The 26,051-nt window shown below is 32.5% G+C and overlaps 1 protein-coding gene across 5 annotated transcripts in view; it reads left to right on the forward strand.

The window, feature by feature from the left end:
- The window catches only part of LOC127724229 (mitogen-activated protein kinase kinase kinase 7-like), a 66,894-nt gene that overhangs the window by 31,298 nt on the left and 9,545 nt on the right, over positions 1-26,051 (forward strand). For all 5 annotated transcript variants that reach the window (XM_052231133.1, XM_052231131.1, XM_052231132.1 and 2 more), the window contains one exon: positions 14,572-14,627. In XM_052231133.1, coding sequence (XP_052087093.1) covers positions 14,572-14,627 — 56 coding nt within the window. The remainder of the gene's footprint in view (positions 1-14,571; positions 14,628-26,051) is intronic.

Here is a 26,051-nt window from a genome sequence, read left to right on the forward strand (position 1 = left end):
AAGTGTATGGATCTTTATGAAATTGACTGCAAGGTTCGATATCACAAAGGGAAAGCTGGGTTTGAGTTTGGGGGTAATTGCCCTAAACATTTAGGAATTTGGGGCCGAAAAACAAGCATTTTTATACGACCGCAAAAATTAAAAATTTTTTGGTCGTATATTGGTATGACGTTGGCGTCGTCGTCGTCGTCGTCCGAAGACACATTGGTTTTCGCACAATAACTTTAGTTTAAGTGAATGGATCTCCATGAAATTTTACCATAAGGTTCAATACCACAAAAGGAAGGTTGGGATTGATTTTGGGGGTTATGGTACCAACAGTTAAGGAATTAGGGACCAAAAAGGGGCCAAAAAATAAGCATTTTTGTAACTTCCAGACATAACTTGTGTGTTAGTGTATGGATCTCTCTGACATTGTACCACAAGGTTTCATATCACAAAGGAAATGCTGGGATTGCTTTTGGGGGTAATTGCCTCCAAATTTTAGGAATTAGGGGCCAAAAAAGGGACAAAAAACAAGCTTTTTTCTAGTTTCATGACAATAACTTGTGTGTAAGTGTATGGATCTTTATGAAATTGTACTACAAGGTTCCATATCACAAAGGGAAAGCTGGAATTGAGTTTGGGGGTAATTGCCCAAAACGTTTAGGAATAAGGGGCCAAAAATGAGCATTTTTCTAGTTTCCAGACAATAACTTGTGTTCAAGGGTATGGATCTCTCTAAAATTGTACTGCAAGGTACCATACCACAAAGGGAAGGCTGGGATTGATTTTGGGGGTAATTGCCTCAATATCCAAAGGACTTTAACCACCCCTGAGATCTTGTAGTATCACATGTTAATAACATTACTTGTCCAAAGGACTTTAACCACCCCTGTGATCTTGTAATATCACATGTTCATAACATTACTTGTCCAAAGGACTTTAACTGCCCCTGTGATCTTGTAGTATCACATGTTAATAACATTACTTATCCAAAGGACGTATATTGGTATGACATTGGCGTCGTCGTCGTGCGGCGTCGTCCAAAGACACATTGGTTTTCGCACTCTAACTTTAGTTTAAGTGAATGGATCTCCATAAAATTTTACCATAAGGTTCAATACCACAAAAGGAAGGTTGGGATTGATTTTGGAGGTTATGGTACCAACAGTTAAGGAATTAGGGGCCAAAAAGGGGCCAAAAATAAGCATTTTTGTAACTTCCAGACAATATTTCTTGTGTGTAAGTGTATGGATCTCTCTGACATTGTACCACAAGGTTCCATATCACAAAGGGAAGGCTGTAATTGATTTTGGGGGTAATTGCCTCAAAATTTTAGGAATTAGGGGCCAAAAAAGGGGCAAAAAACAAGCATTTTTCTAGTTTCATGACAATAACTTGTGTGTAAGTGTTTGGATATTTCTGAAATTGTACTACAAGGTTCCATATCACAAAGGGAAAGCTGGAATTGAGTTTGGGGGTAATTGCCCGAAACGTTTAGGAATTGGGGGCCAAAAAGGGGCCAAAAATAAGCATTTTTCTAGTTTCAAGACAATAACTTGTGTTCAAGTGTATGGATCTCTCTGAAATTGTACTGCAAGGTACCATACCACAAAGGGAAGGCTGGGATTGAGTTTGGGGGTGATGAATCATAAGGGGGTTCAAAAAATTTAGGGTTTTTTTTTTTTTTTTTCTTTTTTTTTCTTTTTTTCATTTTTTTTTTCTTTTAAAATTTTCCATTTTAAGTTGGTTATTTCTGATTTATATTTAAAAGCAAATAATAATGATATGGTAGGAGATACACACCAAACAGGATGTGTAAATTATTATATAATAAGTATTGTGCAATAGCAAGAAATTTTCAATTGCACAGTATTGCACAATAGCAAGAAATTTTCAATTGCACAGTATTGCACAATAGCAAGAAATCTTCAATTGCACAGTATTGCGCAATAGCAAGAAATCTTCAATTGCACAGTATTGCGCAATAGCAAGAAATATCCAATAGCACAATATTGCGCAATAGCAAGAAATTGTCAATTGTACAGTATTGCGCAATAGCAAGAAATATTCAATTGCACAGTATTGTGCAAAAGAAGATACTTTGTATAAATTGCTTATTTCTTGATCAATTTCAATGGGGTTTTATTCTTGAATTCTTGGGGTTCTTTAATATGCTGAATCTAACCGTGTATTAAGTTTTTGGATTTTTGGCCCCGTTTTTAAATTGGTCCACATTGAGGTCCAAAGGGTCCAAATTTAACTTTGTTTGATTTCATCAAAAATTGAATTATTGGGGTTCTTTGATATGCCGAATCTAACCGTGTATTTAGATTCTTAATTTTTGGTTCCGTTTTCAAATTGGTCTACATTAAGGTCCAAAGGGTCCAAAATTAAACTTAGTTTGATTTTAACAAAAATTGAATTTTTAGGGTTCTTTGATATGCTGAATCTAAACATGTATTTAGATTTTTGATTATGGGCCCAGTTTTCAAGTTGGTCCAAATCGGGGTCCAAAATTAAACTTTGTTTGATTTCAACAAAAATTGAATATATGGGGTTCTTTGATATGCTGAATCTAACCATGTATTTAGATTTTTGATTTTTGGGCCCCGTTATCAACTTTGTCCACATTGAGGTCAAAAGGGTCCAAAATTAAACTTTGTTTGATTTCATCAAAAATTGAATTCTTGGGGTTCTTTGATATGCTGAATCTAACCATGTATTTAGATTTTGGATATTTGACCATAATAGGTGAATGTCCAATTTAAAATTTTTAAGTTCTTAGACCACATTCATTCTGTGTCAGAAACCTATGCTGTGTCAAATATTTAATCACAATCCAAATTCAGAGCTGTATCAAGCTTGAATGTTGTGTCCATACTTGCCCCAACTGTTCAGGGTTCGACCTCTGCGGTCGTATCAAGCTGCGCCCTGCGGAGCATTTTATTCTAGTTTCCAGACAATAACTTGTGTTCAAGTGTATGGATCTCTCTGAAATTGTACTGCAAGGTACCATACCACAAAGGGAAAGCTGGGATTGAGTTTTGGGGTGATGAATCATAAGGGGGTTCAAAAAATTGGGGGGGATTTTTTTTTCATTTTTTTTCTTTAAAATTTTCCATTTTAAATTGGTTATTTCTGATTTATATATAAAAGCAAATAATAATGATATGGTTTGAATAGGTAAATTAAAATTTTTTAAGTTCTTAAGACCACATTCATTCTGTGTTAGAAACCTATGCTATGTCAAATATTTAATTACAATCCAAATTCAGTGCTGTATCAAGCTTGAATGTTGTGTCCATACTTGCCCCAACCGTTCAGGGTTCGACCTCTGGGGTCGTATCAAGCTGCGCACCAGCAGAGCATTTTATTAAGTTCTGTTATTTATAAACTATCAATTTATAATAGTCTTTTAAAAAGCATGTTATTTTGAAACAGAGGAGCAAACATCCTTAAAGGTCTACATTTAAGTCTGTGTCTTAGAATTAATTATGCCCATTTGTTACTATCTAAGTGTTACTACATAGAGAATAGCCAGCTATCTTTACGCCAATTGTCAATCATTAAACTGAGAAAATGTTAAGAAATTGGAGTTACATAACCAACTATTACTAAGACTATGTTCCAACCAAATTTGTTATCTAATAGTTATCTTTTAAGTAATTGCTACAAGAAAGGATACCAGTGCATTTACAGTACAAGCCACTTACTTTTAGCAGCGTTGAAATGTAAATCGGATAAATCTAGACACAACTGTCAAAACATGAAGATCTAATTCTCTGTCAAGTGCAGATGATTCAACTTAACTTGTGAAAATGTGAAAAAGAAATTAGATAAATAAAAACGATCTTCTTTCTCGGTCTGACAGATGTTTTTATTTTGTTATTGGAGACTGTACGATTTTTGGTTTGATTAGGACTAAGCCATTTCATGCTGCTACTCAACATTGATTTTTGGTTTGATTTAAGTTTGAGCCATAATCCTGCTGCTACTCAACATGAACTACTAGAGCAATATTAGTATAGGAAAGAACTAATGCTCGTTTATTGTTCTGTGAATATGGCATGTGTGCTGTTGGATTTACTAGAGATTTAAATCAGTGTTTTTTATTGTTTCTATGAAGTTATGAATAAGTGTCATCTTGATTAACACTAGGCAATGTTTTTTTTACCTCTCTGGTCTTTGTAGCAGGTGACCTTCAAATACCTTTGATCCCTCTGCCCTATATGTAATAAATTTTGTCTTGCCTGCTATGAAGGTTGTGGAAAGCTAGACAGGGATTGCTTTTCTGGTGACGGCAACGCAGGCATCAACAATTATAAAAGTTTTCTGTTTAAGTTAGTTTGATAGGAACTACTTGTGAAAGATCATTGATATTTAACATAAAGTTGTATTACTATTAGTTTAACGACTATTTTGAGGCCCTGCCTTCTAGGTTATGGTCCAGTGACTTTGAATTAATTAGTAATTTTCAATGTTAAGTTTTCTGCTTAAGTTAGTTGGATAGGATCTACTTGTGCATGTTGTGATAGATCAATGATATTTTGTATGACGTTTCATTGCTATCAGTTAATAGCAGTTTGAGGACTTTTTCAAGGCCCTGCCCCCTAGGTCATGGTCATGCCACTTTCAATTAATGAACAATTTTCAATGTTAAGTTTTCTGCTTAAGTTAGATTGATAGGAACTACTTACAATAGACAACGATATTTTCTATAAAGTTACATTACTGTCTGTACATTTCAGTTTGTCAACCATTTCTATTTCGTGCCCACTAGATCATAGTCCAGCCACTTTGAAATAATAAGTACTGTTGCTGTCCATCAGCAATCTTTTTCTGAATTTTATGCCAACAGTGGAGACATATCTCTGTGTCTACAGTTTATTTGGAAAGAGCATACAAAATCTGCCTTTTTGTTTTGTTATGCCCCCGCCGTAGGGGAAGGGGCATTAAGTTTTACCTTTGTCCAACTGTACGTATGTACGTCCCAAAATTGGTTTCCGTTCTCTAACTTTAGTTTGCCTCAACCAAATGTTATGAAACTTATACACAATGCTTATTACCACAAAACACAGATCAAGTTTGAATTTTGGTGGCGTCACTTTTACCGTTCTAGAGTTATGCCCCTTTACAAATGGAAAAATTGCTGAATTTTTCGTTTCCGTTCTCTTACTTAAGTTTACCTTAACCAAATGTTATGAAACTTATACACAATGCTTATTACCACAAACACAGATCTCTTTTGAATTTTGGTGGCTTCACTTTAACCGTTCTAGAGTTATGCCCGTTTATAAATGGAAAAATTGCAAAATTTTTAGTTTCTGTTCTCTCACTTAAGTTTGCCTCAACCAAATGTTATGAAACTTATACACAATGCTTATTACCACAAAACACAGATCAAGTATGACTGTTGGTGGCGTCACTTCAACCGTTCTAGAGTTATGCCCCTTTATAAACGGAAAAATTGCAAATTTTTTAGTTTCTTCTAAATATCAAGTAATTTTTAAAATTGGAGTTATCTTCCTTTGTCCATGATTAAAGTTGAATCAAGTACAATCAATACTTTATACAGTGCAATGTTCAATTTTTACTTCCACTGATAAAACACAGATCAAGTTGAATTTGGGTAGTGTCACTTTAACCATTATTGAGTTATGCCCCTTTATAAATCGAAAGATTGCAAAATTTTTAGTTTCCATTCTGTAACTTAAGTTTGCCCCAACCAAACATTATGAAACCTATACACAATATTCATTACCACAAAACTAAGATCAAGTACAAATTTTTTGTTTTCGTTATCTAACTTTAGTTTGCCTCAACCAAATGTTATGAAACTTATACACAATGCTTATTACTACATAATACAGATTAAGTACGAAATTTGGTGGCGACACTTTTACCATTCTTGAGTTATGTCCCTTTATAAACGTTGAAATTGCTGAATTTTTTCGTTTCCGTTCTCTAACTTTAGTTTGTCTCAATCAAATGTTATAAAACTTTTAGACAACCGTTCTAGAGTTATGCACATTTACAAATAGAAAAATTGCTGAATTTTTAGTTTCTGTTCTCTACTTAAGTTAGCCTCAACCAAATGTTATGAGACTTAAGCTTACACACAATGCTTATTACCACAAAACTCAGATCAAGTTCAAATTTGGGTAGCGTCACTTTTACTGTTCTTCAGTTATGTCCCTTTATAACTATATGATATGCAAGCGGGGGCATCATCTGTGTCCACATGTGGACACTATCCACATTTATTTGACTCATAGTGTGGCTGAAAAATTCAAAATGACCAAAAAGTTGTTTCAAGACAATTTCCCAACCAACCCAAATATCTAAATTATAAAACAAACTTTAAGTTGAGAATATTGTTATACCTGTATATCTATAGACCTTACTTTGAACTTCAATCACTTCCTATATACAAGGTGACAGGACGTGTAGCTGGAATAGGTAACATTTTCCAGCTTGAAAATATTTGAATAATTGGGGAAAACTATCAGAAATATATGATAAGGTCAATTATGTTCGTCTTTCATCTTTCTTGGTGTTCCCGTCTGTGTTTTTATCCACAAATTTTCCCTCTTTTGACACTTTGGTATTCCACTTTTCCTACACGCCACAAGAAACCCAACCAATATGGGGAAAAGGTTACATTTTTACCTAAGCAATATATGAAAAGGTATACATTAATAAAATCTAAATTATTTGAAAAGGGTGGGGTAACAGAACACCAGCGGCACCCCCTATCAATTAAGTATTGAAGTGACACCCCACCCCCCTTGAGTTCAGAGTAAGCAATACACTGTGGTTTATGAACCAAATGACCGAAAAAATGCAAATTATTTGAAGCTCTGAATTGAAAAATCGTTGTCTTATAATAATTTCTCTTCATACAACACAACACATGTATAATACTAAAGGTCAAGGTCATATTTTATCTTTGTCTTTAATGTACAAATAATGAGACTAAATTATGATTTATGCTTTTATATCTAATGCTTCTTAAAATGTGGGATAAAGTTCTGATGGTTATATTGATGATAAATGACCGAAAAACTCAAATGTATTGATCAATGTGGAAAAAGGAAATCTTTTAATAGCTATTTTTGATGGTTATAATTTTCATTATCGTTCATGAGTTATGATGTAATTCTTAGAGTAAACATGTTAGGAGTGAAATTGTTTTTTTATTATTAAATATGAAATAGTATTTTTATTTCATGCAATAACAACAAAGGATGGAAATGATGGATTTCCTTCAAACTGAAATTTGAAAAATGGGAAAATTTCTATTTTTGAAGGAAAAATGTTAAAAGATTAAAAACATGAATTTGCGGAAGTTAATGGTTCCTAAAATTTAATGCAAATTTTATTTTAGATTTTACTTTTGTATATTTAAGTTTAAATTTTTATTATACAGATTAAACAAAATAAAAGGTAAGAATGGGAGATAACTCATAAAAATTTGAAAATCTCCCAATACATAATGATATATATTTGTGTCAGTTTGTCAGTAGAAAAACTTGGAGGCAAACCGATATATTCACCTAAAATGTCCAGTATACAAAGATTATTCCTATTTTGAGGCTAATCGGCAAATAGCAAATGTTAAAGGCAAATTGATATCTTTAATCTGCTAGATATACAGTATTCCCATTTGTGCAAATATAATTAAGCATGGTAATTGTTCTTTTTTTATTTGTTTAACTTACTTGACATCCCTGTTAATCTTGGTCATATCGCTATAAATTTACACGGTCACACAAGTACAGAAATCCATTAGGAATTCATAGCCAAGCATTTAAACTAAATTATAATGTCATTACATCCAAAATAATTAACAAATATTCCATCAAAGCGTCCTTTAACCCAAATTAATGCAATCTAATCGTTAACATGGGAATATCATAAAACATAGCATTTTTGTCTTAGATGTAATTTCCAAAGATCGTAATTTTCAAAGGATAACCCATTTTCTATCATTGATTGGGCGCTTCTGTTGAAGATCAGCTAATGACAGTTTATGACCCGTAATTAGCGAGTTATTCTTTTGACCATGTGATATATGACAAGTTAGATAACTATTAAAATGTCTGAACTCTTTGGAGTAAAAAGAAGCCGTTCTTAAAATGTGTTATATGTTATACACTATTGATGGGTAAATCTGGGGTCATTGATTAGTAGTGCATTTTAAAGGATATCAGTCAAATGTCTGTTTGATAATCCATATTATGTAAATCCATATTATGCAAATCAAGTTCCATTTTAACAGTCACATAATACCGGTCAATTATCTGTTTGATAATCCGTATTATGCAAATCAAGTTCCATTTTAACAGTCACATGACACCGGTACATTAAAGGATAATAAGAATTACCAAAACTTTGAACAGAGCAACAATATTTTATACTTATTGACTGGGTATGAGTGAAATAGTAAGTTTATTGTCCCCCGAGGTGCAACTATTGCCCTGAGGCATAGCCAAGGGGACAATACACTTACTATTCCACAAATATCCAGTCAGTAAGTGTTTTATTATACCGAAAGAGACAACAGACAATAAATGTTGGTCTAAATCAACTATCGTAATATAAAAAGCAGAAACACAACCACACTGTTTAACGTTTACTTCATCTAAGACTATGTCCCCCTCTGACGTCAACCCTAGATACAATAGGTAAAACGCGAAGTCATAACTCCCGCGGTATTCTCAACATCCTCCAATCCCATAGCTGCAGTTGAAATTCCGCGATATATAATGACGCTTACGGTCAAATAGTTTCATCGAGGGCAAATAGTTGGAAACTATTGACTGCTGGTCAAATAGTTCAACGCTTGCAATTTGAAAAATAGTGAAAATATTGTGTACTTATTTTATATAGAAAATGATAACTGAAGTATAATAAAGTATACCAAGACTAGTACTTCTCCTAGGATATACATACAAAGAAAGGTTTAATAACCATTATAGCCTGTTATGGTACAGGTACAATATATGGTGGTGTTGAAAGAGTTTTACATGTCCACAAACATACTCTAGACCAAATGTTTGATGAGGGCTGTTAAATAATGTTCACACCTTTTGATAACTCGGAACGTTCTGTTCCATATGACATGTATGATATGTAAACCATTTTTCATTAGTGAAATACCATATAGTGAATTTTTATGTCAATCTTGATTTTTTTGTTTTTTAAGGCTGCTTCTTGTTCAAGTTAAGCAAATAATTGATGAATAAAATTGAGAATGAAAACAGGGAATGTGTCAAAGAAACAACAACTCGGCCAAAGCGCAGAAAACATCTCAAGGCCACCAATGGGTCTTCAAAACAGTGAAAAAATCCTGCACCCAGAGTCGGGCTTTAGCTGGCCCCTAAACCCTAACCCTAACCCTAATGAACTCTGCTTTACATTATACCATCCCCTTCTGGTTGCTCAGTATGCTGGTATAGTTCAAAGAAGTAATTTCATTCATAATATGTTCTTATCAAGGAAATGATTGAGATTTGGCATGTTCTGTTGGCATAAACATCATTTAGGTGTTTTTTTTTACTTCGCTTTTAAATGTACTTTCTCATTACATGTATTTGAAGAAGAAAAAAGTTTTATTTGCTTTAAATGATATCATATATTTGAAGAAAAAAACCAATAATGTTCAATGAAATTATTTTACCAGCATTTTTAGATGCCCTTTACAAATGGATACCATAAAGTATACTAAAACATGCCTATTATAATAATTAAAGATTTTTTTAACGGTGATCAATAAATCAAGTCTAAATTTATAATCCCAGCAGTGAGTGGAAATTATTAAATCTTTACATCAAACTTCACAGACCATCAAACATGAAACATTAGATAAAGGCATCAGTACTTTGAAGTTTTTCTAATATATAATAGTAGGTAATAGATCTTGACAAGGTTACCATCCGACTTGGCTGCTCCTCAATGGAGAAAAGGATTTTTAACTGTTTGTTTATTATGATTTGATATCATTAATTGTTTATATATGTGAATTTAGGTAATTTGGACAGGAGGTTGGAATCATAAATTGACCAATATGTTTAAGTTTGCTGCTGTTTTTAAAGTTGATGCAAGATGTGTACAATTATACTCCAAAGCCTTAATTTGTATCTCATTAGTATTATGAGTAAAAATAATTAGATTAAGATGTAGCTTTACCACCCATTAGACATGGAAAAATATTTTGATCCCCTTATTGTAATTTTTGCCCCTCTTTTTGTTGTGTTCAAAATTTGCTGCACATGCATGACTTCTTTATTTTTTTTTTTAATCTGCAATACTATCATAGTAACAAAGCAGGATTCATACTCATATCACATCAAAATGTTCTCCTCGTGATATGCATGTTATATTTGCCACTGGATGTAACCGGCCGATCCATCCATCCATCACCCTGTAATGTTGGTTTTTTTTGTCCAGGAAAACATCTGATATATTTTCTTGGTATGATATTTTTAACTTGAATGACTCTTTGCTCTCTACCAACCTGCTGGAGTTTGTAAAAACAATGTTATGTTTCATAAGTGCTTGACCCTTCAGAGTTGGTAGCAATCTTGACCAGAACCAAAAATGACTTAAAGATAATCAATTGGTATCAAATGCTGTTTTTAATTGTGTTCTTAGGGAGCTACCATTTGATTTTTAGGGGGGGGGGGGGGGGGGGGGGGCTAGGATGAAATTTGAAAAAATAGGCAGAACAGGAGTTTTGAGTTAAAAAAAAAGGCAGGATGAGACACTTGCAAAAAAAAAAAGTCAGGATGACAATTTAGGTAAAAAAAAGGCAGGACCGAATAGAGTGAAAAATAAAAAGGCAGGACAGAGATTACAACTAAAAAAAAATGCAGGACAGAATTTTTCATCCTAGCCCCCCCCCCGATAAAAATCAAATGGTAGCTCCCTTATTATACACAACAGAACTCAATTCAAGTAAAAGTGTTTAAAATATGTAATACATTCATTTCTGCAGCTTAATTCATGTTTAATGTCCTAAATTAAACACTGACTAAACACATAATAACTGATATTAAGGGCAGTATTTTCTATATATCTATAAAAAAAAAACATTATATAAAAAAATCCTCATATTGAATGAACATGATATCAATTAATTCCATAAATGTAATGCTCCCTTTCACAAATTGCAGAAAATAAAACATTTATTCTCCCGTGACGTTTTTGATGGAACTATTTTTTGCCAAATACTAAATGCATTTGTTCAGCATTATTCTGTGTTTTTACATATCATTTTGATGTGCTATGAAGGCATTACAACATCAAGTGGATTATAGTTTCATATTTTATTGCTAAATGCTTTTACAATTTATTTAAGTAGCTTTCTGTAATGTGGCTGGTTTATACTGACATCACATTATCCATGTTCTTATGAATATGCATTTAATTTGCATAATAATGTATTATAATGCTAATAATGATTTTTTTTTAACTTCTTTGATTTGATGGCTTCGTTGTGGCACACTGAATTTTTACCCCAAAGATATTATTGCCATAGTATAAACATTTATTCAAGCACCAGATTTTTATATACAGATATATAAATACTGTAATTTTATTCAGAAAATTTTGTGATGTTTTTATTATTGCGAAAATTGCAACAAGATAAAAAAAAACTTACATTTAAAATTTTCACAGTATTTGCATTTAGTATTTCCTGAAATGACAAATAATTAAACATGCATTTGTATCATTTGTTCAATGATAGTTTAGGTTTTTATGTTTTTTGGTCCGACTTCCCATCATTCTAGGAAAGTCCATTTGAAATGAGTAGACATGTGGAGTGTGGTATATGTCGGCAAGATACCAAGGACATAAAATAAAAAAATTGTACAATACTATTTGCACTATAAGATGACTTTAATTTAGTTCTCTTACATACCATACAAAAGAGAGATAACTCTTCATGGGACAGAGAAAAAAAAGTCTTAGTTTTATTTTAATGTCACTTATGTTGAGTTCATAAAATTAAGAATGGAAATGGGGAATGTGTCAAAGAGACAACAACTGGACCAAAGAGCAGAAAACAGACGAATGCCATCAATGGGTCTTAAACACAGCGAAATAATCCGCACCCAGAGGCGGGCTTCAGCTGGCCCCTAAATGAAAATGTGTTCTAGTTCAATGAAAATGGACGTCCTACTAAACTCCAAAACATATAAATGAACTAAAATTAAAAAACATACAAGATTAACAAAGGCCAGAGGCTCCTGACTTGGGACAGGCGCAAAAATGCGGCGGGGTTAAACATGTTTTGTGAGATCTCAACCCTCCCCCTATACCTCTAGCCAATGTAGAATAAACAAACACACAACAATACACACAGTAAAACTCAGTTTAAAAGAAGTCCGAGTCCGATGTCAGAATAGGTTTCAAAAGAAACGACAATGATACATATTGATGCCTTGTGTGTGTATTTGTAGAAGTGTTTAATGGAATCAAAGATATTTCCTCTCAATAATTTTGTCCATGAACAAAGTCTTTTTATTTGATGCATTCTGATAACAATGGGGGAGGTAACTCCTACTTAACACTGGTGATTAAAAATACTTATTTAGTTTGCTTCTTGCTGATAACTATGTGGAGGGTAACTCCTACGAAGCACTTGTGATTTATGCTTATTTAGGTAGCTTATCACCCAGACTTTTCAATATAAAATAACTCCTAATCGGGCTCAAGGGCAAGAACTCTTTGAAATAAAGTAAAACAACAAAAATACCTAACTCAAAGGAAAATTCAAAAGCTCAAACACATCAAACGAATGGAAAACAACTGTCATATTCCTGACTTGGTACAGGCATTTTTGATTTTGATTAATTGTTTTGGATTTTCAGACACACAGATTATACATAGGATTAGAGTTTTTATGATACTCAGATCAAGTACAAATTTGGGTAGCGTCAATTTTATAGTTCTTGAGTTATATCCCTTTATAACATTATATGCAAGTGGGGGCATCATCTGTGTCCAATGGACACATTCCCCATTTATTTTTATAAATTTCTGATATGACATTGAGGAGTTATGGAACTTAAGCTTTATTCATTAAAAGCGATGGGTGTATGATGATGACATGCGCTCATGGCGCAGCTCTTTATTATCCACATGGACTTAACTAAGAAATATTGCCCATAAGGGAAAAATTAGTTTGCATAATATAAAGAATGAAGGAAAAAGAAAAACGCTTTCACATTTATAATTTGTCAATTATGTTGACTAATTGGAGAAATGTTAAATGTCAACAGTAAAATAATAGTTCATAAATGGCAATTCATGATTTTGAATAAATGTCTTGTAGATATATTGATATGTTAATTCAATTATGTACGTTTCATGTGAATCGATCTAAATTTAAAACTTTTTCGTTTGTTCAGTTCATTATGTTTACTCCTACTTGATCTTTAAAAGTCTAAAAAGAAAAAAAGAAATAACTGAAGATGAACTTTTCTGTTGCAATAGGTGGATACTTTCTATGGCAAAGATAAGTTTGTTTTTGTTTATTCTTTTAAATCACAGTTGTTTTTACAGCTCCCATTATGTTTTAATCTCCCTCTGCTTCCCTTCTTTTTTTTGCACTTGCTGTTCCTGATGAAGATGAGGCCAGGAATTAAGCATATAATACAACAAAAGCAGACTACATTGTACTTTTAAGTTTGATTCAAATATTTATGCTGTTTGTGATATTTGTAAAGAAGAGTGAATGTTTGTACAGAAGAAATTTTGTTTACATTTGCTGATAAACATGATTGTTGCGAAATTTGTAATGTTTACTATTTAATGACATCCTTTGGGCCTATGCAGGGATGTGTTGCACAGCCACATTCTCTATGTGTGTGTCCTAAGTTGGGGCCTATGGTTCCTTGGTTGTTTTTTCCTTTTATTGTTCTGTCATTAATTAGGCAATTAGATTGTTTCTCTTGAATTGTTTCATATTTTGTCACGTCTCTGACTTTTATAGCAGACTATGCTCATTGTTGAAGGCCAAAGGGTGACCTGTAATTGCCTAAATCCACATCATTTGGACTATTATGGATAGTTGTCTCATTGGCAATCCACACATCTTCTTATTTTACATCCAAATTTATTTAGCAAAGTAAACACATACTAGTTTTATTGCAGAGAAGATTTGATATTAATTTTAACTTGACCCTTTGATGGTCTGATGCCATCTGCTTGTTCCTCCCATATTCTATCTCTTACTTAAGACAGATATCTGTGAAAAAGGGGAGATGACTGAGGCCATCACTAATCTTACGATTATTACCAAAATCCAAAGTTTTATACACTAATATCATATATAATACTAACATATTAAAGATATTTGAATCTTTTTATCAGACACATAGTTTGTGTAGATATCTATGATTTATTTCCACAAACATTTGTTGTGTGGTATATAGACCAAGCATCATGGTATATATATATAGTCATAATATAGGAGTTGAAGTTTTCATTGTATATATCTCTAAACGCTCACATGCATTTAGTTTTCATCTGTTTTTACTGTAATATTAACCCATCCTGTTTTTTTTTTCGTTACAGCTTGCTCAAGAATACCTTAAAGTACAGACAGAGCTTGCTTTACTTATTCAGCGAAAGTAAGTATGCATTTTGTAATAATTGCCTGTTCAAAAGTACCTGTGTAACCTATATAGTGGTAAATTCAGTAAAAAAATCTCCATTTGACTTTAATGCAAATCTATGTCTTGAATTAAATTTATACCAGATTTACCTTTAGAAATTAGAAGCTTTCATATATCATCCATTAAATTACAAATGTAGCCCCATCTTTTACAACAATAAAAACATAGGGTCATGCGGCATTTTGGGGCATTCACATGGCCTTGTTTACAAACACTGTAGATTCGCACTAAATTCCTATACAGACCCCCATGACTTTTTAACACTGTGGTAAAAAATAAGTGCATTCAGCATTCATTATTTAGCTCACCTTTCCTAAAAGAAAATGTGAGCTTTTGCTATCACTTGGCGTCTGTCGTCGTCAGTCCGAGGTAAATTATTTCAAAGATCTTCTCCTCTGAAACTACTGAACCAATTCCAACCAAACTTAAGCTGAATGATCCTTAGGGTATCTAGAATAAAGTTTGTGTTTTATTTTCTGTTTCGTCTAAAAACATGACTGCCATGGCTAAAAATAGAACATAGGGGTAAAATGCCGTTTTTAGCTTATATCTCAAAAACCAAAGCATTTAAAGCAAATCTGACACGGGTAAAATGTTCATTAGATCAAGTTCTATCATCCCTGAAATTTTCAGATGAATCTAACAACCCATTGTTGGGTTGTTGCCACTAAATTGGTAATTTTAAGGAAATTTTGCAGTTTTTGGTTATTTTCTCGAATATTATTACAGATAAAGATAAACTGTAAACAGCAAAAATGTTCAGCAAAGTAAGATCTACAAATAAGTTTATATGACTAAAATTGTCAAAATCTTCTCCACTGAAACTACTGAACCAAATTAAACCAAACTTAAGCTGAATGATTCTTAGGTTATCTAGCATAAATTTTGTGTTTTATTTTCTGTTTCCTCAGAAAACATGGCTGCCATGGCTAAATATAGAACAAAGGGTAAAATGCAGTTTTTGACTTATATCTCAAAAACTAAAGCATTTATATAGAGCAAATCAGACAAGAAGATAAAGTATTCATTAGGTCAAGGTCTACCTGCCCTGAAATTATCAGCCAAATCGGGTATCTGATTTTAGGTTAAAGCCCCATAATTGATTATTTTAAGGAAATTTTGCAGTTTTCAGTTATTATCTTGAATACTATTATAGATAAAGATAAACTGTTAACAGCAAAAATGTTCAGCAAAGTAAGATCTACAAATAAATTTAATGACCAAAATTGTCAATTGGCCCCTTAAGGAGTTATTGCCCTTAAGACAATTTCAGCCAAACTTGGGCTGAATGAGTTTCGGAGTATCTAGTATAAATTTTGTATTTTATTTCCTTGTATGTCAAGAAACATAGCCACTATGGGTAAAATGGAACATAGGGATAAAATGCATTTTTTTTGCTTTTGTAAAAAATATGACAGATACAAAGAACATTTAAATGGCATTTTTAAGCCACTCATTAATATATATTGAAAAGCAAAAATAATCATTGATGAAAGATTTAAGCAAAATGTTTAAGGTGAGCGATTCAGGCTCTTGAGAGCCTCTTGTTTATTTTTTTAACTCTAGTTTTGATCTATTTATCAAAAAATATTTATTACAAACATTATCTACCAATCAGAAGAGCACAGGACTTCAGAGTTATACAGAAAGCTGTCCCCCAAATGGGCGGTCCCTGGTGAGGTATATTTATTTATTGAATTTACCTCTATAAGTTGCACAATGAAAATACAGCTGTTTCACAAATCAGGCCTCTTTTTGGGAGATATATAATGATACATAACTTGGGAATGTTACCAGTATAAATACACATGGATAGTGGCCAAATTGAATTGTGAGGAAGACCCAATGTGAAGGGAGGGGTAGTACAGAATTTTAGTATAAGTTTTAACTCTTAGAAGTTCAGGGCATATAAATGTTGAAAATATGCCGCACAGCCCTATGTATTGAACCTTGAAAAAAAAAGTAGTGCATATGAACTTTTCATTCTAGGATATAATTTTTTATGAAACTTCATAGTAAAAGTGGCACAGTTTTAGCCGTAAAAGGAGTTCCTAGGGGAAATTGCATTGTCTATATTTACAGAATTGCATCCTATAGAACATTCTTAAGCAATCAATTTGTCTATATTTATATATTGCTTGTTGTAAAAAAATATGTAAGTTCCTCGTTTGTATGTTTTACTTACTTCCTGTGCACTTTATTTTAACTATCATGCACTTAATTGATTCACCGTGTTATTGTTTTTACAAAAGCTTAAGGCCAAATCAATATGGACAAAAGTAGGAAGAACTGACAGTAAGAAAACGTTATCTCTTCCTCTACAGGACACAGACAGTGTTATATGAATTCAAGTAAAAAATGTCCTTGAAATTTATTGCTGTGTAAGCATTTTAGCATTTTTTTAGAAAATAGGAGGTCTATGAAGTGTGCCTAAGTTGTTTTAGGGAGATTTATGAAAATGTGAGTGTTCATAATGTTTTAAGTTACAACTATTAAGCTGTTATCTAAAATTTTGTGTAACCTATTCAACACTAAATTGGTCCCCATTTCCATTCTCAATTTTAAATAGTTAGTTGCCAAACATTCCTACAATAGACTTTGACATACTAGCTTCCATTTTGTTTGTCTATAAGTTGGGTATTGATGATTGCTGCAGTTTGCTGTCCTGTCGTGTTCAATTTTTAAAAGAATTATTCAGGTTAACCTTTTATTGCCTGTCTAGGATAGAAGCAAAGAATAATGTTTGCTGGTCTTTGCTTCCTTCTGTTGGTCTGTTTGATTGTCTATCCTATATCAGGTTAGCAGTTGGGATGAATGTGGTTTACCATGAAATTGTGGTCACATCAACTTGAAACTTACCTGTAGTACACAAGTTCATTCTTCATTGTGATGTGAACTTTTAGAAAAATTTACCAAGTAAAGGTTTTGACAAGGTTTCATTGTTCATTTCACATGGAAATGTGATGGAGCGAGGGGGCATTGTGTCCTATGGACATATTTTAATGTTAAATATATTTTTATAGTAATATAAAAATAAGGAGATGTGATATGATTGCCAATGAGACAACTATCCACCAAAGTTCGAATGAAGTTGATGTAAGCAATTATAGGCAACCATACGGCCTTCAACAATGAGAAAAACCCATACTGTATAGTTGGCTTTAAAAGGCCCTGACCTGAAAAATATGAAACAATTCAGTTGAGAAAACCAACAGCCTAATTTATAACAAAACAATTGACGGAAAACAGATATGACAGACATGAACTACTGAACTACTCGCTCCTGACTTGGGACCTGCTTATAAAGTATGTGGTGGGGTTAAACATGTTTGTGAGTGCTCAACCCTTCGCCTAACCTGGGACAGTGGAATTATAGCACAACATAAGAACAAACAATAAAAATCAGTTAAAAAGGACTTAACTCATCAGATCAATACAAAGCAGAAAAAACATATAACAAACACAGACTGGACGTGGCATGGTATTTGTACATCCCTAACAACAAAAAAGACACTATAAGTACAGATCTGAGAGTACTCACAGTTACTGACAGCTAGATATAGTTCAAAGCCAATAACAAATAATAAAAAAAAATCATGTCTAAGACTAAATTGCTCAGTTTAATTCAGAATTAACATAACATCTTCTGTGTAATAGTTGAAACTGAGAAGACGCTAAAAAATAAGCGTAAATTATGATTTGAAGTTACACCTAGTAGAATTAGATTTTACATTAAAACAAGTTATTATGATGGTTCTTTTGTGTGTTTCTAATTACAATACAAAAAGTGGAAACCTTGTTTCAATGATCTTCAAAATTTTAAAAGCATGTGTTTTGGCACAAGAAATGTGCAAAAATCTGAGTTATGAGAGTGTTTTAAGTGAAGTCCTGTAGAGTTACATGTTTACATAATACCACAATTTTTTGGCTTTTGCTTTTTTTTTCTCAGATTGACAACTAAATGATTTTTACTCTATTAATATGTATAGGCTTAAAAGATTTACCCTACAGAATTAAGCAATTGCATAAGTGTTCATTAATGTTTTATTTTTAGAAGTAACTCTTTTAAAAAAATAGTCAGTCAGTTTATTATGAATTATATTTGATGCATATTTATGGCTTTTGCTTCATCAAGAATTTGGAAAACCCAAAGATATGCTCATTTAAATTTAAAAAAAAAATGAAATTGGTCTGAATTGAATAGCAAAAAAGTAGTTATGGTCAAATTTGCCCAAAGGGAATTTGATAGATTTGGCAAAGTTATATTGAAAAAAAACTTTATCTGGACATATTTACTTACTTACTTATCCACTTCATCCCCAGTGGGACATAAGGCCACAACAAAGTGCCTCCACTACTCTCTGTCCTTTACCATGTACTGGGCTTGACGCCAGGTGTAACCCACTGGACATGCAGTCAGATATTATTTAGAAAATATTTCAGTGTTTTAAAGACCGCATAATCTGGAGGAAATTCAGGAAACAGAGACATCTTGACTAGCAGAAAAATAAAAAAATAATTTCAGTCCAGTTAAATCTTGTATGTCTAGGCTAAAATGATTAAAAGTTTGATTTAGACATCACGCCAAAAAAAAAGTTATTATCCTTGAAACTTTAGAACATTGGCTTGTATGGTAAAAATAAATCTTTGATATATTTTTTTTTCGATTACCGTATAACAGGAAATTATTATTCAAAAACTATTTAACAGGTTTTTTTTGTAATGGAATAATTATACATAAATGTAGCAGACAAGAGTCTGTGTAGATTACAGATAGAAGAATACTATCAAAATGTGGGGGGATTCAACACCTCATCCTATTCCCTTCACATACTAATTTTTCAGCTGTAATTTGAGTGCTATTGAAATTTGAATTGAGTTATGTCACTTTTAGAAATATGAATTAAGTACAAGTCAGTAAAATTTTCAGGAAGTTTAAGAAAAAAACATAAGTGGACACAAGGGAAATGTTGAATAATTTGCCACATTTGAAAGAATAAATGAAATATGTATCAGGAAGTTTTCAGAGAGAAACATTTGGACACATGGGACCTATTTAAAAGTTGAAATCATGCTTAGTTTGACCTCTTAATGTTAGATGTTCATTGTAGGAGTGATCAATTTGAAGTACAAGTTGTCTTGTCTGCAACTCTAAATACAGAAATAATAAACTGCAGTTATTATTTAAAGGTTAATGTGTATACAGATCATAGATAGGGGAAAACTGTGATGAAAATTACATAATGTTTACATTATAGTTATTTATATATCAAATCACTGGTTTCACTATTGAAAACATGAATGAAATAAATGAAAGGATAGTTTTTTTATACGACCGACCGCAAACAAATTTTGGGGTTGTATATTGCTATCACGTCGTCGTCGTCCGAAGACATTTGGTTTCCGGACAATAACTTTAGTTTTAGTGTACAGATTTCTATGAAATTTAAACAAAAGGTTCAATAACACAAAAGGAAGATTGGGATTGTGTTTGGGGGTGATAGTCCCAACCGTTTAGGAATTAGGGGCCAAAAATGGGACCAAAACACGCATTTTTCTATTTTCAGGACAATAACTTCTGTATAAGTATTTTCATTGCTCTGAAATTGTACCACAAGTAGAAGGTTGGGATTCATTTTTGGGGGGTAATTGCTCAAACTGTTCAGGAATTAGGGGCCAAAAAGGGTCTAAAACAAGCATTTTTCTAGTTTCAGACAATCAAAGTTGTGTTTAAGTGTATTGATTTCTCTTAAATTGTACATTTTACAAAAAGAAAATTTCTTCAAATTTCAAATGTTATTTTTTTTTTTTGGAAAGGGGGGGGGGGGGGGGAGTAAAAAAAAAATTTTTGTCCTCTAGATTTAAGAAATTAAAATAGAAAATTTCTTCAAATATTATTTTTTAATAAAATTGTCAATTTTCCAAAGAAAAATTAGGGGTCACAGTTTATTTTGCTAATTCTTTGTATATAGTCTGAAAACAGATTTACTAAGTATTGCGCAACAGCATAGTGTATTGCACAAAAGCAAGAAATCTCCAATTGAATATAAATTCAAATCATATAACCAATTTTAAGTTCTTTGACTACATTTATTCTGTGTCAGAAACCTATAATGTGTCAAATATTTAATTACAATCCAAATTCAGACCTGTATCAAGCTTGAATATTGTGTCCATTTATGCCCCAACTGTTCAGGGTTGGACCTCTGCGGTCGTATCCAGCTGCACTCAGCGAAGCAGTTTATTCATTTTAAATACGAGATGAAAAAATGAAGAAAAATTAAGTCTTTGAAACACAGGGACATGCATAAACCTTCAATTTGATATGTGCTCAGTCTGAAACTATTTATTAAAAAATTGACTCACGACTTTTTTGCAAAAAATTACAATTAAAATTCTCAGCTTAAGTACTTTTACAGTTGATTGATTGATTGATTGGTGTTTAATGCCACTTTCAACTATTGTGCTATTTCTTGGCAGTCAGTTTTTATAAGTGGAGGAAACTGGAGTGCCTGGAGAGAACCACTGACCTTTTTTAGGAAAACTGACAATCCTAGTCAATTTAATAAGATGGGAGTCGAGTGCACCTGCCCTGTGCGGGATTCGAACTCACAACCTCAGTGTTGACAAACTAGTGATACAGTAGTTCGACAACTTAGACCACCAACTGGCCTCTTTTCAGTTGACAATTATATGCTGGATTACATGTTGTTTCTTTCAAACATTTGAGTATCAGTTTCAAAAGCTGATTCTAACGAAAAGTTCACTATATTGACAATCTGATTAAAATGCAGATCATATTTCTAAGCTTTGCTTACAAAGGTCTGACAATAACGGTTTTACTTTCTGTTCTGGTAAATTGATTTATATTTCTGCTGCTAAAAAGGGATGATGCTGTTTCAAGGTCATTTTAACTAAAATCATATCTGAAAAGTGTTTTTCATAGAGACCTATTGGCAGCTAAAAATTGCCTTTAATGTTTCTATCCATTATTAAAGACATCAATACAAAAATAGTAAATGATCCAAGCTGGTCTTCTTTCTAAAGTCGGCCTTTTACTGTAATATCTTTAGTGAAACACCATTTTAAGCCATATAAATGACAAATGTCTATGTAGAATTAAAGTTCAACGAGCCCATGTTCATATTTGACAAGATTGATTGATTATTGGGTGTTGAATGTCCAGGGGAAGATTTCATTAGGTATAAAATAATAAGTCATAAAGATTACAAAATTCATCTAGTCATGTATCCAGCATGTAGAAGTTGGATTGCACAGCAGTTTTTCAACTTTCAAGATAAACTTAAATTAATCAATGATTAAATTTAGTGCAATTATTCTCTGGATAAATCAAACAAAACATTTCAAATTATTAATATTTTCTGTAAATGTATAAATCATTTAAACTATTTCAATAAAAAAAATTCTGATATTATTTATATGAAATTTGTTTTCACATAACAAATAGCCATACATAAGTACAATCAACTCTTGAGAACATTAATTCAACTCAGCTGCGAAACTTTTCCTTTTTTTTTCAAAAAGAGAACTAATGTTTGCATGTTTAATTCTTGTTTTCCCATAATGCCTCTGTAAATTAATCATAACAGTTTCCCCCTAGTGTATTGAACTGAAAAGGCAAATTAAGAAATTCGAGTAAATCATATCTTTAACATTGATCTCCAGTAAGAGAGAGAATTAGCTGTTTGGGATGAGTTATAGGATGAACTTTCATGCTAGTAGAGGACAGAATTTATTGTTTGACATGTTATGTTCTCAGTTTTCTGGTAAACTCTTCTTTTCGGTTATTGAAGCCTTTTTTTACACAGCTTTTTAGCAAAGAGAAAGCTAGCCCAAGGTTGTTTAAAATGATGTATTGTTTAGTTTACATTTTACCAATAATTTCTTTGGTTGGGGCTTACATTTATGAGTGATAAATGCTAATGTAACATTATCTGTGTGTTGTTTCAGTGCTTTACGCCAGTATATATGGCAAACAGGACAAGCAAAAACAGATCTTTTCAAATGACATATAAAGACCCAAAAAGCCAATTTACTTATAGTTTTGGTAAAATTGAATATGAGCAACGGCTTACTTAAAAATATTTGAATAGCCTTTTGTTATTAGATTGCTCTTTTTGAGGATTAAATCATACGATGCCAACAAGTCATAAAAAGGCGTCAGAGCTATCACAGACTATTCCTTTGTAAAACAAATGTAATTGAAAAATATCCACTAGTAAAGAATATTATGTGGAAGATGTATAACTCTAATAGATATAAGAAGATGTGGTATGAGTGCCAATGAGACAACTCTCCATCCAAGTAAAAATCTACAAAAGTAAACCATTATAGGTCACAGTACGGTCTTCAACACGGAGCCTTGGCTCACACCGAACAGTAAGCTATAAAGGGCCCCAAAAAATTACTAGTGTAAACCCATTCAAACGGGAAAACCAACGGTCTAATCTATATAAAAAACGAGAAACGAGAAACACTTATGAACCACATCAACAAACAACAACTACAGAACATCAGATTCCTGACTTAGGACAGGTGCAAACAAATGCAGCGGGTTTAAACGTTTTAATGGTACCAAACCTTCACCCTTTTTCTGAAACAATAGTGTAACATCACAACATAGAAAGACACACTATAAAATATCAACTGAAATAGCTTAACTCAATCAAAGGACATATTAACACCATTGAACATACACTGAACAAATAAATTTGACCTATGACACAATGTAAATACATATATGTTTTATAATACTAATGTCCAGTGCATAGTGTCTTTGTAATGAATGAACCCTAGCATTTTTGTGCAGAATCTTATTAGATTTTGGTTAATTTGTTCTCGTCCTGAATACATGTTTCATGCATGAAATATTTGCCACTGAATATTATATAGATAAAAGTCGATCTTTCAATCTTATTGTTCTAAAGCGCATATTCACTTTGCTCCTATTTGCAATTTGCCGTGACAAAAGAATTGTGTAAATTTATGTAAATCAATTTATGTAAAAAAATGTTTATGTAAATTACAAATAACATCAGTTAATAGAAAATGCCATAGTAGATCAAATTTTTGGGGATAGCCACATCCATTTCCTGTGCAATTCATCACCATGTGACTTGTTTTATTATATTCCCAATGGTCAACATCAGTCTCTATATCAAGACTTTTATTACCATGTTTTTTTTTCTAACCAGGAAATTTTCATAAATCATCTTCCTTAGAGAAACCCAATTATATAAAAACAGTTTTAGTTTACATTTTCTGTAGAGAAAGCGTTAACAATTTGGTTGACCTGGTCGCTAATCTGGTTCCCTGTTCAATTGATCTTGTTCCTTGTGTTATTTTCTAATTCTAACCTTTTTTTCTGGAAATAGACATTTAGGTTGATTTATTGCAATATAAAAAAAATCTAGCCTAATTGTCTACAGTGTGTCAGTCTTAAAATGTTAAGTGGTTTTACCTAACACTAGATACATCTTTATTTAGATAAAGAAAAAAAGTGATTCATTTATTTAGGATCTTGTAATTGGAATTAACTAAAATAAAATTGAGAATGGAAATGGGGAATATGTCAAAGAGACAACAACCTGACCAAAGAGCAGACAACAACCGAAGGCCACCAATGGGTCTTTAACGCAGCGAGAAATCCCGTACCCTGAGGTGGTCCTCAGCTGGCTCCTAAATAAAATTGTGTACTAGTTCAGTGAAAAAAATGGACGTCACACTAAACTCCAAAACATATAAATGAACTAAAATTAAAAAACATACAAGACTAACAAAGGCCAGAGGCTCCTGACTTGGGACAGGCGCAAAAATGCGGCGGAGTTAAACATGTTTTGTGAGATCCCAACCCTCCCCCTATACCTCTAGCCAATGTAGAATAAAGAAACACTGAATGTTAGATAAATATCAATGAGACAGCAACTGAACAACACTTGTTTACCAAAAATACACATATTGCAGTTACCAAGTAGTTGAATTGTTTCAACATATCTTTGTTTGTGTCACCCCCTGCTTTTTGGTGGGGTTTGTGTTCCTTAGTCTTTAGTTTTCTATGTTGTGTTTTGTAGACTCTTGTTAGTCTCTGGGTTGTTTTTGTTTTTTGACATGGTGTTGTCACTTTTGTCACTTAGGGAGCTGCCATTTGATTTTTATGGGGGGGGGGGGGGGGGGGTGCTAGGATGAAAAATTTTGTCCTGCATTTTTTTTAAGTTGTTATCTTTCACTCTATTCGGTCCTGCCTTTTTTTTTTCTTTTTTTTTTAGTTTATCCTAACTTTTTTTTTTTTTGCAAAGTGTCTCATCCTGCCTTTTTTTTTTTACTCAAAACTCCTGTCCTGCCTACTGTTTTCAAATTTCATCCTAGCCCCCCCCCCCCCCCCCCCTAGATTGATAATTGATCTTAGAATTATATTTGAATTTTGCAGTCAAGAATGAAAAGTTCAGTTTAGATTTTGTTCTTCAGGGTCTGGTAAAGAGACCTACTGTCAGTGAGAATGCAGAATTCCCAAAATTCCCAACTTTTCTACAAAATTTGCTTCCCAAATGAAAAATTTGTAAAATGCCCAAAAATAAACTAGATAAACAAACCTCTGGCTCCAGCTAGCTAAGAAATCATTGATTCATGAACAAAGTTTCATCTGATAAGGTATTATGCAGTGTCTTGAATTTGCTTTTCTGCAATAGATAAAACAATTTATTTTCTGGATAAATTTGACCCCCAATATTTGCTTAGAAATAATTTCTTTCATTCTATAAAGGTCTTAAATTAAAAGTAAATTTTCTTTCCTAAAAAAATAACTTAAATTGTCAGGAGTTGCTGAATTGAAAATTTTTAAGGCAATAAGACATGAATCTTATGAATCAGATCTATTAGTTACAATTCCATTAATGTTATCTGTGTTGCAATTATGGACCAGTCAGTTACCATCACATAAATCTATTGTAAAAACTCATGAAATACCAGTATCAAATAGATTTATGATGGCTGTAGTGACCTTTCTACCACGACCAAGGTCAAAGTCATTGTTAGTTATTCATCCAGCAAACACTAATGACAGATATATATATAATAACGGATGGAAAAATATTATCTTATTTACTGAAACAACCATTTATGATTTAGTGGAAATAACTTATTACAATTATTCCTGGGGAGTAAAAGTGTTTTACTGTATCCTTGGCACTTAGATTGGACAATTTTACAGTTCTCTGAACAACTTAAGATTTGAAAATTTATCGACAACAGATGTAATTTGCTTACAAAAAAAAAGTTGTTGAGAATTGATAAGATCTTGCAGTTTGCCATGCACTATTTTCACTTCATTAAAGTTTATCCTTTGAACGATTTATTGTCAGT

The sequence above is a fragment of the Mytilus californianus genome, unplaced genomic scaffold, assembly GCF_021869535.1.
Source record: "Mytilus californianus isolate M0D057914Y unplaced genomic scaffold, xbMytCali1.0.p SCAF_14, whole genome shotgun sequence".
Taxonomy (NCBI): Eukaryota; Metazoa; Mollusca; class Bivalvia; order Mytilida; family Mytilidae; genus Mytilus; species Mytilus californianus.